Source organism: Hakea prostrata, chromosome 2 (genome assembly GCF_041222555.1).
Source record: "Hakea prostrata isolate BN-2017 chromosome 2, UWA_Hpros_2, whole genome shotgun sequence".
Taxonomy (NCBI): Eukaryota; Viridiplantae; Streptophyta; class Magnoliopsida; order Proteales; family Proteaceae; genus Hakea; species Hakea prostrata.
In genome coordinates, this window is record NC_142601.1 from 51,583,196 (window position 1) to 51,595,529 (window position 12,334).

General features: G+C 38.0%; 1 protein-coding gene and 1 pseudogene across 5 annotated transcripts in view; one reads left to right on the top strand and one right to left on the bottom strand.

Annotated features, from left to right (window-relative positions):
* LOC149024766 (uncharacterized) overlaps positions 1-3,291 on the top strand; it is a 43,461-nt pseudogene extending 40,170 nt beyond the window's left edge. Inside the window, exons 10-11 of the transcript XR_016171668.1 lie at positions 1,245-1,307; positions 2,579-3,291. The product of XR_016171668.1 is annotated as an uncharacterized LOC149024766 (transcript). The remainder of the gene's footprint in view (positions 1-1,244; positions 1,308-2,578) is intronic.
* A 1,325-nt stretch (positions 3,292-4,616) lies between these two features.
* LOC149024767 (uncharacterized) overlaps positions 4,617-12,334 on the bottom strand; it is a 61,428-nt gene continuing 53,710 nt past the window's right edge. For 2 of the 4 annotated variants that reach the window (XM_089144975.1, XM_089144974.1), the window contains 2 exons: positions 11,997-12,242; positions 4,619-5,938 (listed from right to left, as the gene is read on the bottom strand). In XM_089144975.1, coding sequence (XP_089001101.1) covers positions 5,687-5,938; positions 11,997-12,242 — 498 coding nt within the window. In that variant the 3' untranslated portion in view covers positions 4,619-5,686. Of the gene's footprint in view, positions 5,939-11,996; positions 12,243-12,334 lie in introns of all 4 variants that reach the window. The other 2 variants (XR_016171669.1, XM_089144973.1) reach the window with 2 other exon arrangements.

Here is a 12,334-nt window from a genome sequence, read left to right on the forward strand (position 1 = left end):
GAAATACTCAGGATGACTGATGGTTGTACCAGCCATCCAAGCATCAGAGGAACTTGACTGTTAGTACAGAAGTTGCAAGACTAGGAATGAGAAAGCAAACATAACCAGGGCAGGAGCCTTACCAGAATACAGATAACTGAAGGAACTGGAAAATGCTCTTGTATGGCCAAGAACTTGAGAAAATCTTGCAGGAACCAGTTATCTTTATAACAAAAACACCGAAGATACATTGGCTCTCAAATTATTACTCTTTTTTTCTTTTGTGTCTAATTTATTTCTCCTGTTATGTCTACAGAGATAAAACAATAAAAATAGACTTTAAATCTAATTCAAGACTTGCATGACTATGCAGATTGATGCCTTATTAGTGACTTGGGTCATAGAATTCTTTATACAGATTACTGCTTGGAATCAGAAGGTCCTGTTCTTTTTGAAATTAGGTGAATAAGCTTTCAAATTATTGTTCATGCTAAATCAACAGATTTTGGCATTCTGAAACTGCTGCCAAAAAAAAAAAAACCGTAAATAGCCTGATGATGGCATAAAAAAAATATAAGCAGCTCTGTTTCCACATATTGTGATCTTCCTTAGGTTATTGCACCCAACTTAAGTTTAAACGAGGATATGGTATTAAATTACTGGTTTTATATAGAATCAATTTGATGCTCTGCCAAGTGGGTTATGGTTGGATTCTAAGGAATTTATGGTTGTATCCTCTATGACAGTAGATTTAATAGACTAGGTTTTTAACACATTTTTACTTTTTCTTGGAATATTATGTGTTTCATACTGTTCCTTGAAATTTAATCAACTTGGGATTTCCAAGACTTGAACAGACTTTGCTTAGTTATGCTCAGTTGTTGCCTTACATATTCAAGATCTGTTCTGATTCTTTCATGTACTCATGTGCATTCAGGTTCTTGTTTTGTGTGTGTGTTTGTGTGTGTGTGTGTGTGTGTGTGTGTGTGTTATCTCTCTTCAGTTTCAGAACCAAAGATACTTTGCTGTCTGTTATATATTATATTACATTTGGATCATTTACATATTGCTTTTATGGGAGAGGGTTAGATATGCTAGCAGCCTAGCATGTGATCTTGAGAGAGAGAGAGAGAAAGAGAGAGATGGTGTGCTATAAAATTTCATGCTTTGGTTCAACTTTACTTAAAAAAAAGTTCTTCTGTTAAGTTGCTATTATTTTTTTTTTTTCAGAGTCAAAGATACTTATCTAATATATATAATTGCAGGCTTCATAACTTGGATCCTTCTTGTGTTGAAGATGTTGACTGGGACAATCTTCTTGACCACAGGTAGCTTGTTCTTGTTCTGGACTTCTCTGCAAACTTCTATGATATTTCATTTGATCTACACTATGATAGTTTTTAAATTTTTTATTTTTGCGGGTGTGGGATGATTTAGCTGCAAACTGCACCATGGGGTGGGTGGTGATTTATATTCAGGTATGAGTTTGTGTTTTATTGAAAACAAAATCCCATCAGAGCAGCCCAAGACAAAAATGGCAAACAAAACCTACAATCCTACAACCCATTTGAATGCTTCATAAAGTTTGGCTGTAAAGTTTGACTGAGCAAAACTTAGGAGAGGTTAGAAAAAGCATCTGAAACAACGAAGGGATGTAAAGCTACAAGCCATTAGAATGTGCCATATATCTTGACTTGGACCAAGCAAAATTCAAAAGTAAGGTAGAAAGCTGGGGTACTGCTATGAAGTTATCTACTGTCGTAGGATGAAGACCTTTGCTATTTGCAGAATAAGGTCAGTCTATTCCTAGATAAGTTTTAGGGATCTGAGATAGTTGAACAATTGGTTCAAGAAGGTAGTCTTGGAATGACGTCCACCACCTCTCATGTCTAAGTTCCTCCAACTCTTTCCAGGATCTGGTTTGTCACAAAAATGAGATAGGTGTTCCTACTTTGCTTTCTTGAGTTGACCTGTCTCTCATCATTCCTTCCGTCTCATGACTTTTATCCTTTAATTTCGATAGCACTGTTTGGATTTGTTCTTGAAAGGGCAGTGGAGGCTGGAGAAAGCTATATTGTGGATGTGGCCTATTGCAGTGGATGTTGAGGAAAGTTGCAGGAATTTTCCATTAGGAGTTGCGGTGAAATCCTTAAAAATCTAATTGAATTTGGTTGGGTTTTTGAAGTAACGGGGTTGGAAAATATTGTTGCTGCCCACTGGAATGCCGATTAGGCTTTTCTGCCATGTGGTCTGAAAGGGTTCAATCAGTTTGTCTGACATCCAACACTTGGTCATTCACACTGCCAAGGAAAAACCAACCACCAAATAAAGCCGGTGTGCTACTTGGTAAAAAGATTGATGAGAGGCTTTGTTGTTTATTAAGGATAACGTGGAACCTTTATTTTGCACAGTACACAGATTGAACAGCCTAGGGATCCTAATTCTAACGTTATTAGTCCATGATGAGACCTGACACTTGGCATAATTGCATTAAGTCTGCCTCCATGCCATAATTTCTTCCTTTATCATTTCACATTTTATTTGTTTCAGAGAAGGGGGAAAAGAGTATTCATTCAGTCCTGGTGTAATGCCTTTGCAGGTCTGGAGATGTTTGCAGGAAACGCTGGAACCAGATGGTCAGTCACATTGGCAAGCATGGGTGCAACTCGTTTGCAGAACAAGTCGATGTGCTTTCAAAACGCTATTGCCCAGAATTGCTTGAAGTGAGAGAGGCTTACGATAACAAACCTGTTGCTAATTGAAGTTGTATCAGTCCTTGGTTGCTGGAAGGTGCTCGGTTGGGAGTATTGCTTTCTGTGCTAGTGACTGGTATTGTATACTTGCTGGTTGTTGTGCTACACGGTCATTACCAACAAAGGGTTTTGCAGTTGTAAGTTTTATTAAAAGTGGGGTTTTGAAAGTTGTCCTTTGTGTCCAACGAATGAAGGTTAGGCTTTCAAATGATTGCCTGGCTTACATTTTGAACATCAAATATGCAAACTTACAAAACCCATATTCATACTCCAAGTAACCATGTTTTGAACCAATTTATATTTTTATTTGGTTTTTTAATATGGGACTGCAAAACTCTGAACATGGTGGGGATGAGTTGGGCAATTACCGAGTACTCTAGGAATACAAGGATCGATCCAAGAGTACTTGTTTACTTTCTTAAAAGAATGTTTCTTGCATGCTCTTGTTTTAGAGAACAGAAGAATGGATGATGGGTGGGCGTTTTGCTAACTTATTTATGCTTATGTTAGATGTGTACTGTACTCATCAACAAGGTTAAAAGTATTGGTATCAAGTATCGAGTATTGCATCTTGCTTGCAATTAAAACGGAAAAAAAAAGTATCGGTATCAAGTATTCAATGTTTGAATTCGCATCTCGCTTGCGATTATTTGAAGCAAAGCAATTGCATTGGTTGATTATCCAATCTGGGTTTTGTTCTGATCGCTTCACTAACAATGCGTCACGGTGAACTTATTGTACTCAAAAGTGTGAATTTATTGTTCCTCTAGATTTCTGCATCTGGTTTTTGTCATGATTATGCTTTCCTTCTTCGTCCTGTCTTTCATATAATACTGTACTCTTCCTTCCTGCTGACTAGTTACTCGTATTACAGGTCTGCAAGTGAAAACGGCATTTGAGCTCTGCCTCATCAATATAACATTTATACTCAAACCTAGGGGTGTCAACGGTGCGGTTTGGAGCGGTTTCGGGCTGAAAACCCCCCAGCCCAAACACAGCCCATTTAAAAGATAACGGTTTCGGTGCGGTTTCGGTTTGGTGCGGTTTGGGTTCGGGTTGGTTAGCGGTTTGGGCTAACAGTTTGGACTAAATTAAAAATCAATATTGAAACTTATTTTTATTTTTCCTCAACTCTTCACACAAAAAACTACGATAGAGAGAGGAAGAAGACTCCAATACATCTAGTGATGGCATTAGCTTGATGCCTTGATCCAAACACCTCCAACCCCAAAAAAATAAAAAATTTAGATTCTTCTATCATGTGTAGGTCAACCTTACAATCTTCACCCAATGAAATTAGATTTATATGAAGGCTCAACTTAAAATTACTTGTGATAAGAAATAGATTTGCTAGAAAGTGGTAAAATGTGAAAGTAGCTGAACAGAGAAAGTAAAATTGTAAAAGTGAAAATCCTTTATGAAAAAATGAAAGAAATTTTGCAACTTAAAGTGAAACCAGAAAGGCAGAAACGGTAAGGATTAACCAATTAAGGAATTAAGGCATTAGGTTCTTTTTTGTTTTTGGTAAAAAACTAAGGCGGTAGGTTTCCAAAATTAAATGAAATAGCCAAATAGGGTTTGCTACCGTTTTGGTAAAATTTAAAAATTAAAATAATGAAAATCTTGAAATTTAAAATTTAAATTCTCAAGAATATGAAACGTGAGGTGGGTTGAAGTTGAACAATGAGTTAATGCGCCATAACCGTAAGGAATAAGGTTTTTTTTTTTAAATTTTTTTATTTATTCAAACGGGTTAACGGGCTGGGGTTCGGGCCTACTGGTTCGGGCTAGCGGGCCGCACACGGACTGGCCCGGCCCAGCCCAAAACCGTTCGGGCTGAGGGTCTTCAGCCCAAACACAGCCCATTAAGGTTCAGTTCGAGCTATAACGGACCGGTTCGGTCCGGTTTCAACAGTTCGGGTTGAAAATTGACACCCCTACTCAAACCCTGTGGTGTTTTAACCAAACAATTGACACTATATAAATATGAAGGACGTTACATATCCCATCAGCAAGAGTAGTTACGACATCTTCATTACCAATTGAACAACCCTGCGATGGTAAAATTTTTGATGTTTCTTATTTTGTTTATTTTGTGTTGATACGAGAATCATAATATCAAAGATCAAATCCTCAGATCAATGAACAAAACGGGGAAAAAAATATTACAGAATCCAACATCCGGTTCAACCATGAAACCTCGTTAAAAATATATTCAAATCAAATTGGAAATTCGAATTCGGGCAACACACCGGTTCCTGGCGATCCCATTCAGCTTGTTTGACAAACAGAAACTAACCGATTAGTATCATAAATTACTCCACGCATACTCGAGACACAATCAAACAAAAGTATTCTCACTCAGTAAAAGGATTATTAACATTACAGGCTTACAGCTTTAGATTAAAGAAAATAATAATAATGAAGAAAGGGTTAAAAAAAAAACATTTAAGCCAGGCTATGCAACCATCATTACGTGTTCGAACAGCACATTGATGGCCTAATAAGTCGAGTGCAAGAATTTGATTATCTGAATCCTAGTTCGAACACCTGTTCTGGGAATTGAAGATTAATGCTCGTTTGAGACTTCAACCGAAAAAGAAACACGTACCAGAACTTCTTATGTTCATAGAAGCCACACACATAGGGGAGTTATGTACAATCAGCACCTGAGATACACGTCAAAAGAAGCCCACAAACAAACATGTAGAAACAATTAAGAGCTAATCGCCCAGTTACCTGTACAAGAGAGACCAACATATATCCAATTCCAATCCACAACTTGCAAATGAATACCTGAGCAGTCTCCCACAAGATTTTCTTGAATTTCCTGAACACTCATTCCACAGTACCACAAAAAAAGAGGATCTTCTCTCCTGATTTGTACAATGGGATTCATCAAGTTTCAATTAACCAAACTTGAAGCATAGAAAAGTAAATATGGGAATCCCAATTCAAAGGAAAAGGGGAGGCCCAGGATTTGGTGGCACATATGAAGGGTTCTCATAGCCAAGTGGCGACTGCAGAAGTGGTCTCCATCTATCAAATATGACGCGCCCTCCACGGCCAATTCTTCCATGGAGATGACATGGTGGTACGGATTCGCCATTTTCGGTAAGAGGACTAGATGGTGGTAGTATTCCTGCAGCAGCCAATTTTTCTGGATCTAAAGGTCTTGTGAACAATAATACTGGCTCAAGTGGATCCTGCATTAATATAGACACTTACGTCAGTCAATGATCTTCCACTTGCATATATGGGTGTGCATGCTTTTTTTCGAAAGTGGCGTTTGTGGAAGGGGGGGGGGGGGAAGGATAGAGGTAGTTGACATTGGTAGTCAAAGTTTATTGTTATATATAATTCTGGACCAATATTAAAAAAGTAAAAACACGCACCCAAAAAAAAAGAAAAAAGCAAAAGCCTAAATAGTAGCATAGAAGTAGAAGATAAAAAGAAATACAACAGCAGAGGGAGAGAATTTCTCTCTCAAACAATCAGCTTGGGATAAAATTCAGGTCAATTGGTCCATTATATTGGAAGATAGACTAGAAAAAAAATGATTTGAAGTCCTAATGGCATTAGGATTTTAATCAGCACGCTAGAACAACTTATTTCAGCAAAAAACCCAGTGTGACCAGACTGCCAGAATAACTACTGAAACAATTACCCTATCTGAAATTTCAGGTTAATCTGAGCACTACATGATGAAATGTACCAATTAGATGGAGGGCAATGGAGAGACTTGACTAATAAAATCTGAGTAACAATAAGGAAATATTCAACTTTTCCACAAACCTAAAAACGAAAAAAGAATCTGAATGTCACCTTGAGTCATTGACTCATTCGTTCCTCTACAATTATTATTTCCCTTTTATTTTCATGATCCACATCAGACTGTATGGAGATTGGATCCTCTGTTAATAATAATAAAATCCTCAATCACACTTCTATTCTCGAAAAATTTCCCCTTTCTTTCCTTCAGAACTGTTAAGCTCAGTTTAGCTTGCTCTTTGAAAGTGACATTGTCAAACTTCCAGCATTTTTAGGCTTCAGAATTAAACTTCCTAGCTTGTTGAAGGAAGCCAAGATGGTTCCAAAACCTATTCTTAAAATCCTACAGTACACAGTTATCCTTGATATCTTGACTCATATCTTCCCTAACCTATAGGTTCATGTCTTCTAACCTTAAGCCTAGCTTCTTGGGTTCCCCAGCAGTCTTTAGCATAATGGTAAACTTTACACATACAAATTTCAGCTTTCTTCCTCGTACATATCATACCAAACAAGTAATTGTCAAGAGAGACAAGCCTGTTCAAAGAAACATGTAGAAGGGAATAATTGCAAATTGTGAATATAATAATAGGACTTAGAAACTCAGAACTAATGAAGGTAGCGAGAAGTGGTGAAAGTGCAGTACGGGTTATTGAGAAGCAAGTAACAATTGGTGAAATCAGGATGAACTCATGGCAAAAGGTTGCTGGGGAAAGTGCAAATCTTTTGCTGAATACCACAGATAAGTGACATAACGATCTTCATCAGATAAAATTGCTGCAGAGGACATTAGCAGATGACACACAAGACAACAATAATCTTCAATAAAAGCAGATGACACCATGATGATGAGCAAATGACACAAGCTGATAATAGTCTGATCCCCTCATGTGTAGATACATCATACATGTGCACAAATTATGCAACCAAGAATTATCCAACATCGTCTGACAGCAATGGTCAGCATCATCAAGGATGGGCATCACAATTTTTTTTAAACAAGAAACTCGGCCCTATCCCAAACCTTAAGGGGTTGGGTACATGAATTCAAACGGAACAAAGTAGGGGAAAACAGAGTTCTAACCAGAGAAGGGAAAGAAAAGGCAACTGAAATAGAGAAGGATGGGAAAGATGGAAGGGAAAAAGATTACAGAAAAAGAAAGACAAATGAAAGATGAAAGATTGTACGAGAAAAAAGAATCTGCCAATATGTCAGTATGAACACAAGTAGATAGGATCAGCGACGGATAATTTCTCTACAACAGGCTCTCTCGGAGGTCATCCTTGGTAACAGACCTAAACCATGCATGTCCTTTCATGGCTTCCTCACTACATCTTAAGGATGAGCATCACATAAATCCCATAATCAAGAGCAGACAGAAATAAGATCCCAAATTTTAACAGGTCTGATCAAATGATCTCCAATAATGGCAAATGACTGATCACTCCATGCAAGCACCAATCCTCAAAAATACACAAAACTGGTGGGATTAAAGGCTCACCAAGCAATGGCATATTAGCATTGAAAAATGTGACAAGTGGAAATTTTGTATATTCCGGCCACAATTATAGGCCCGCCGCCCTTGCAGGAGAAGATCCATATGAAGAGCTCAAGGGAATAGTAGTGTATATATTAAGGTTTACAAGAGCAATGACACAACTGTAATTCATGTAGTTCTTGGTAGGAAAAACAAAAAAAGGTCACATGAAGCATTGGGCTTTATCTTTGGTGACAATCTTGGAAATAATAGAAAATAGTGATGAAGGCTCAAGTAGGCATAGGAAAAATAAGGGGACTGACAAGTCTTCTTCAGTCCTTCAGAATGTGACCAGGGCAGAAACCAGAGTCAAAATAAGACAACCATTAAGTCGTATCCTACCATTGTCTGATAATCATGGACGTAAACCAGAGATTAATGAGTAGGTAATATCTCATTTACCATGCATCAATTGACCTGAGAATACCAGTAGTTGTTGAAGGGAGACAATGCCACATGCCACCATGGATTCTCCTCTCTCTGCTTCTTTTCCATTTTTGACTAAACTCTCATCAGAGAACTACAATCCTTGGGGTCTCTCTCTTAAATCTCTTGATGATCTTGAACAAAGAGTGCATTCGCTTCACCACTTGTTCTATCAAACAATTACCCATAAGAAGTCCCGACTTTATATGATGATGTGAAGCGTGATTAAGTTTGATCCTAAAATCCCAAAATCTGCTTTTATTGAATTTCTTTCCATTTAAGATCTGATAAGAAAAAGCTTGGAGACCATAATTCAAAAAAACTAAAACACAGTACCAACCTTCTTCAACCGAGCAAGGTAAAACAGAGTATCATAATCAGCAATATAGTGGTCATCAATCTCCTTCCTTTTGGCAGTAAATAAACCATAAGCAGGAAATTGATAACAATAAATCTTCTGATCCTCAAACGTAAGTGATAATCAACATCAGCAGAGGCAGTTTTCTTCATCTTCGATCAGCCAAAAAAAATAGACGAATTGATTCAGCAGCAGTCGATAATCAATTCGACAGTAGCAGCAGGGGATGAATAAACCTCAGTACACAAAAGTGTAGTTCTACTATCCAGTAGGGTTTCACAAAGAGAATGGATAGCAAAGGTGATTGTACACCGAAAAAAGAGAACCTAGAATGACTTCCAAGCCAGTAATCAAGGAGAAAGCAAGTACTGGTTACAGCTCCGACACCGTCAAACAAAACTAGGACTCAAACCAACAAGAATTTAATATGTCATGATAGGATTCAGTTTCTCCTATCATGGCTTCCTCGTTTATTTATCAAACAGGAAAGTAGAGTTTTGGTAGGACTCCGAAAATCTGATGTAAGGAAATTAACAAAAGAAAAATAAACATACTTAGTGTCAGAGTCTCAGACTCAACTAAAGAACACTAAATTCTAAAACTCACAATGTGGACTACGCATGCTATAGCCACTTCCCAATTCAGGCTCTACTCTATTCTATACAGCAGTCTTCAGCTAAGCAAACCCGAGACTTCTTCATAATGCAGCCTCACACTGTATTTGTTGATTTCTGGCTAGACCTTATTTGAGTAAACCACCCCTCGCATGTTCTAGAATAATCCATTGTGGGGGTAGTCTATATATGCAGCTCTATACTTAAGCACGTTTTCTTTTTTTCTCTCTCTTTCACCACCTTTTCTAGGAGTATCACTTCTGAGAACATTAGAACCTCTCCTGTTTGCTGTTTTCAGAACAGCAGCATCTTTATTTATTTTCGCACCACCTGGGCCAGCCATCACTAGAATCTAGAGACTTCCAATATAATTGTCTCTGTCTTGTCCAGTATTTGCCATACGACCCAGACAAAAATAAACCATTATCCAGCAAAACAATACCACATAATACAGAAAACAGACAGCAGAGGAGAAAGTTTATTTAGAATAGCCATATAAGACTAAAATCTACATCAAGTGGTTTAGGATTCTTAATTAGAAGCTAGGATCTCATATTTCAGAACTAGAACTTGAATTTGGTGTTACCAAATTACTACACATAACACAAAAATAATGATCTGATTTTTAATTTCACATTGGGCTGAGCAAATACTTGACGAGATTTATCAAGTAGAAGTAGTCTGGAATGTGGTTAAAAGCAGTGAATGAAGGCTTAGTAAAATGGAGAGGCCGACCTGTTAAATCAAAATAAAATAGGAGAGACAACCATTGATGTAATCCCATAATTAGGGTTCACTTTCAGGACATTGTATACAAGCGCAGCCAATTGGAACGTTTAGGGTTTTGGCTGGGGCTAGTGGTTGGTCTAGGGTTGCAGATTTGGTATTAAGGATGCTAAACAGGTTTCTTAAGGGTTAAGGCAGATAGGGGAGGTTGGGACATGAATAAGTTTAAGAAAAATCTGGAAAATCAAATTTTCTGCAAATTTTCTATGAAGAAGATGAGTTGCAGAAAATTTTAAGATTAGGAATTAAGGGCTGGAATGGATTGACGGCTTGGGGAATGTGATCCTAGGGCAGTAGCTATCCTAGGAGGGTTAACTTAACGTATAGTGGGGCAGGGGAATTAGGGTTTTTAATGGACTATTGCTGCTGCTTGTGCAGAAACAAGGGAAGGAAGGGGAAGGCTTGGGAACTCAAGGGAATGACCTAGGATGTAGGGAAAAGTAAGGGGGATGTGTGGGGGTGATTTGCCATTGGGAGGAGACTGATTCTAAGGTCTGAACTAAGAGGGAGAGTCTGAGATGGCTGCAGGCATAAGGGGGAGTGAAAGGGCTAAGGGAGGGGCTTAGTACTTGGTTGAAGACGAACTGCAGGAACTTCAGTTGAATGCTTGCAATCAGTGAATGAAAGTCTTGAAGTTGACGAAATAAAACACTAAATCAGCCGCAGGTTCTCCTCCCAGGATCCCCACAACTTTACCAGTCTGTTTTCTCAAACTTTTTGCATTTAATCAACTCCCAAAAAAAAAACACTAGAAAACCTATTGATAGCCTGAACAAAAGACTCAAGACTCCTACTGGGTTACCCTAACTGCTAGGACCCCACCACAACTTAAATTGGATTATGACAAAGGTATCTAATTACTACACGATCCCAGCCTTTGGATCTGAGATCACACTTAAGTCACCTAATACTAATTAGATAACAAACCCAAAAAGAAATAAAAGTTTCCTAATTTTAGTTATCCTTAGAAGTAGGACTTCTAAAAGGAAACACTGCTTTACAATTCTCTGACTCTCTTCAAAATAAACTAAATTACTGGACTTTGGTCTTCATTATAGCATGATCCAAGGGTAGGAATTGACCATTTTACCCCTGGGATGGATTCGGCCTCCTAGATTCACACTTGGGTTTGGGCCCCTTTTTTCTTTCTTTTTTTTTTTTTTTTTTTTTTTTTTTTTTTGGGGGGGGGGGGGGGTGGGGTGGGGTGGTGGGAGAACATCAACCATGCTAGGAATCTACCTAAGCTCCACTCAAATCCACCAAGCGGGCAAGCACACAACAGAAAACTACTGAATCTGCAGCAGAGAAACTGAAAGCTGTATTTCATTTGAATTTGCATGTCTGACGACTGGCTCCATCAATATCTAGACTCTCAAAATCTAATGCATAACATGACTAGGAATAGCCTTAATCAATTAACAATCAAATCTAGCTACTTAAAAATAAAAGACTTAAAACAACTACTATTTTAATTATTCTACAAACTAAACTAATTAATTATATAAATTGCTCATTCTTAATTCCCACCTTTATCTTAGGTCCATTAAATTGACCACTCACAATGAAAACTCATTGAGCCAAAGCCCCAACCTGTATATAACCCAACCAAAGGCTTATTTCCATTTAAACAAGTCCGTCTGCATCAAGTACTAGAACAAATCTGGCAGTATCGCAGCAGAACAAATTTATTTACAATAAGGCTCATCTTCATCTGTAGGTTCAGTTATAGAAACTCAGCATGATATCTATTTAACAGAGTTAAATTGCATACCCTTTTGGGGAACCATCCATGTGATAGATGTCTCCGTCTCAACTCTTGTTTCACACGTCCTGTTGGGACCGTCATTGGCCTAGAGTCTGTGAAAGGTGTATTCTGCTGTCCAAAGGCTCTAACACGAGTGTGACAGTTAGCCATGTCATCTGAGTCCGAAAAATCATCCTCACTTGAAGCGAATTTGCCAGAGAGAGGCATGAAACCTGGGAGTGCCAAGTTATCTTCAACCAGCTGAGTCTTTTGCTGAATAAGCCATCAAAACTTTCAGTCAAACAATTGCTGAATTTGGATAGAAATTCTGAAGATGAAATGATGAATAACAATACTAAATTTAT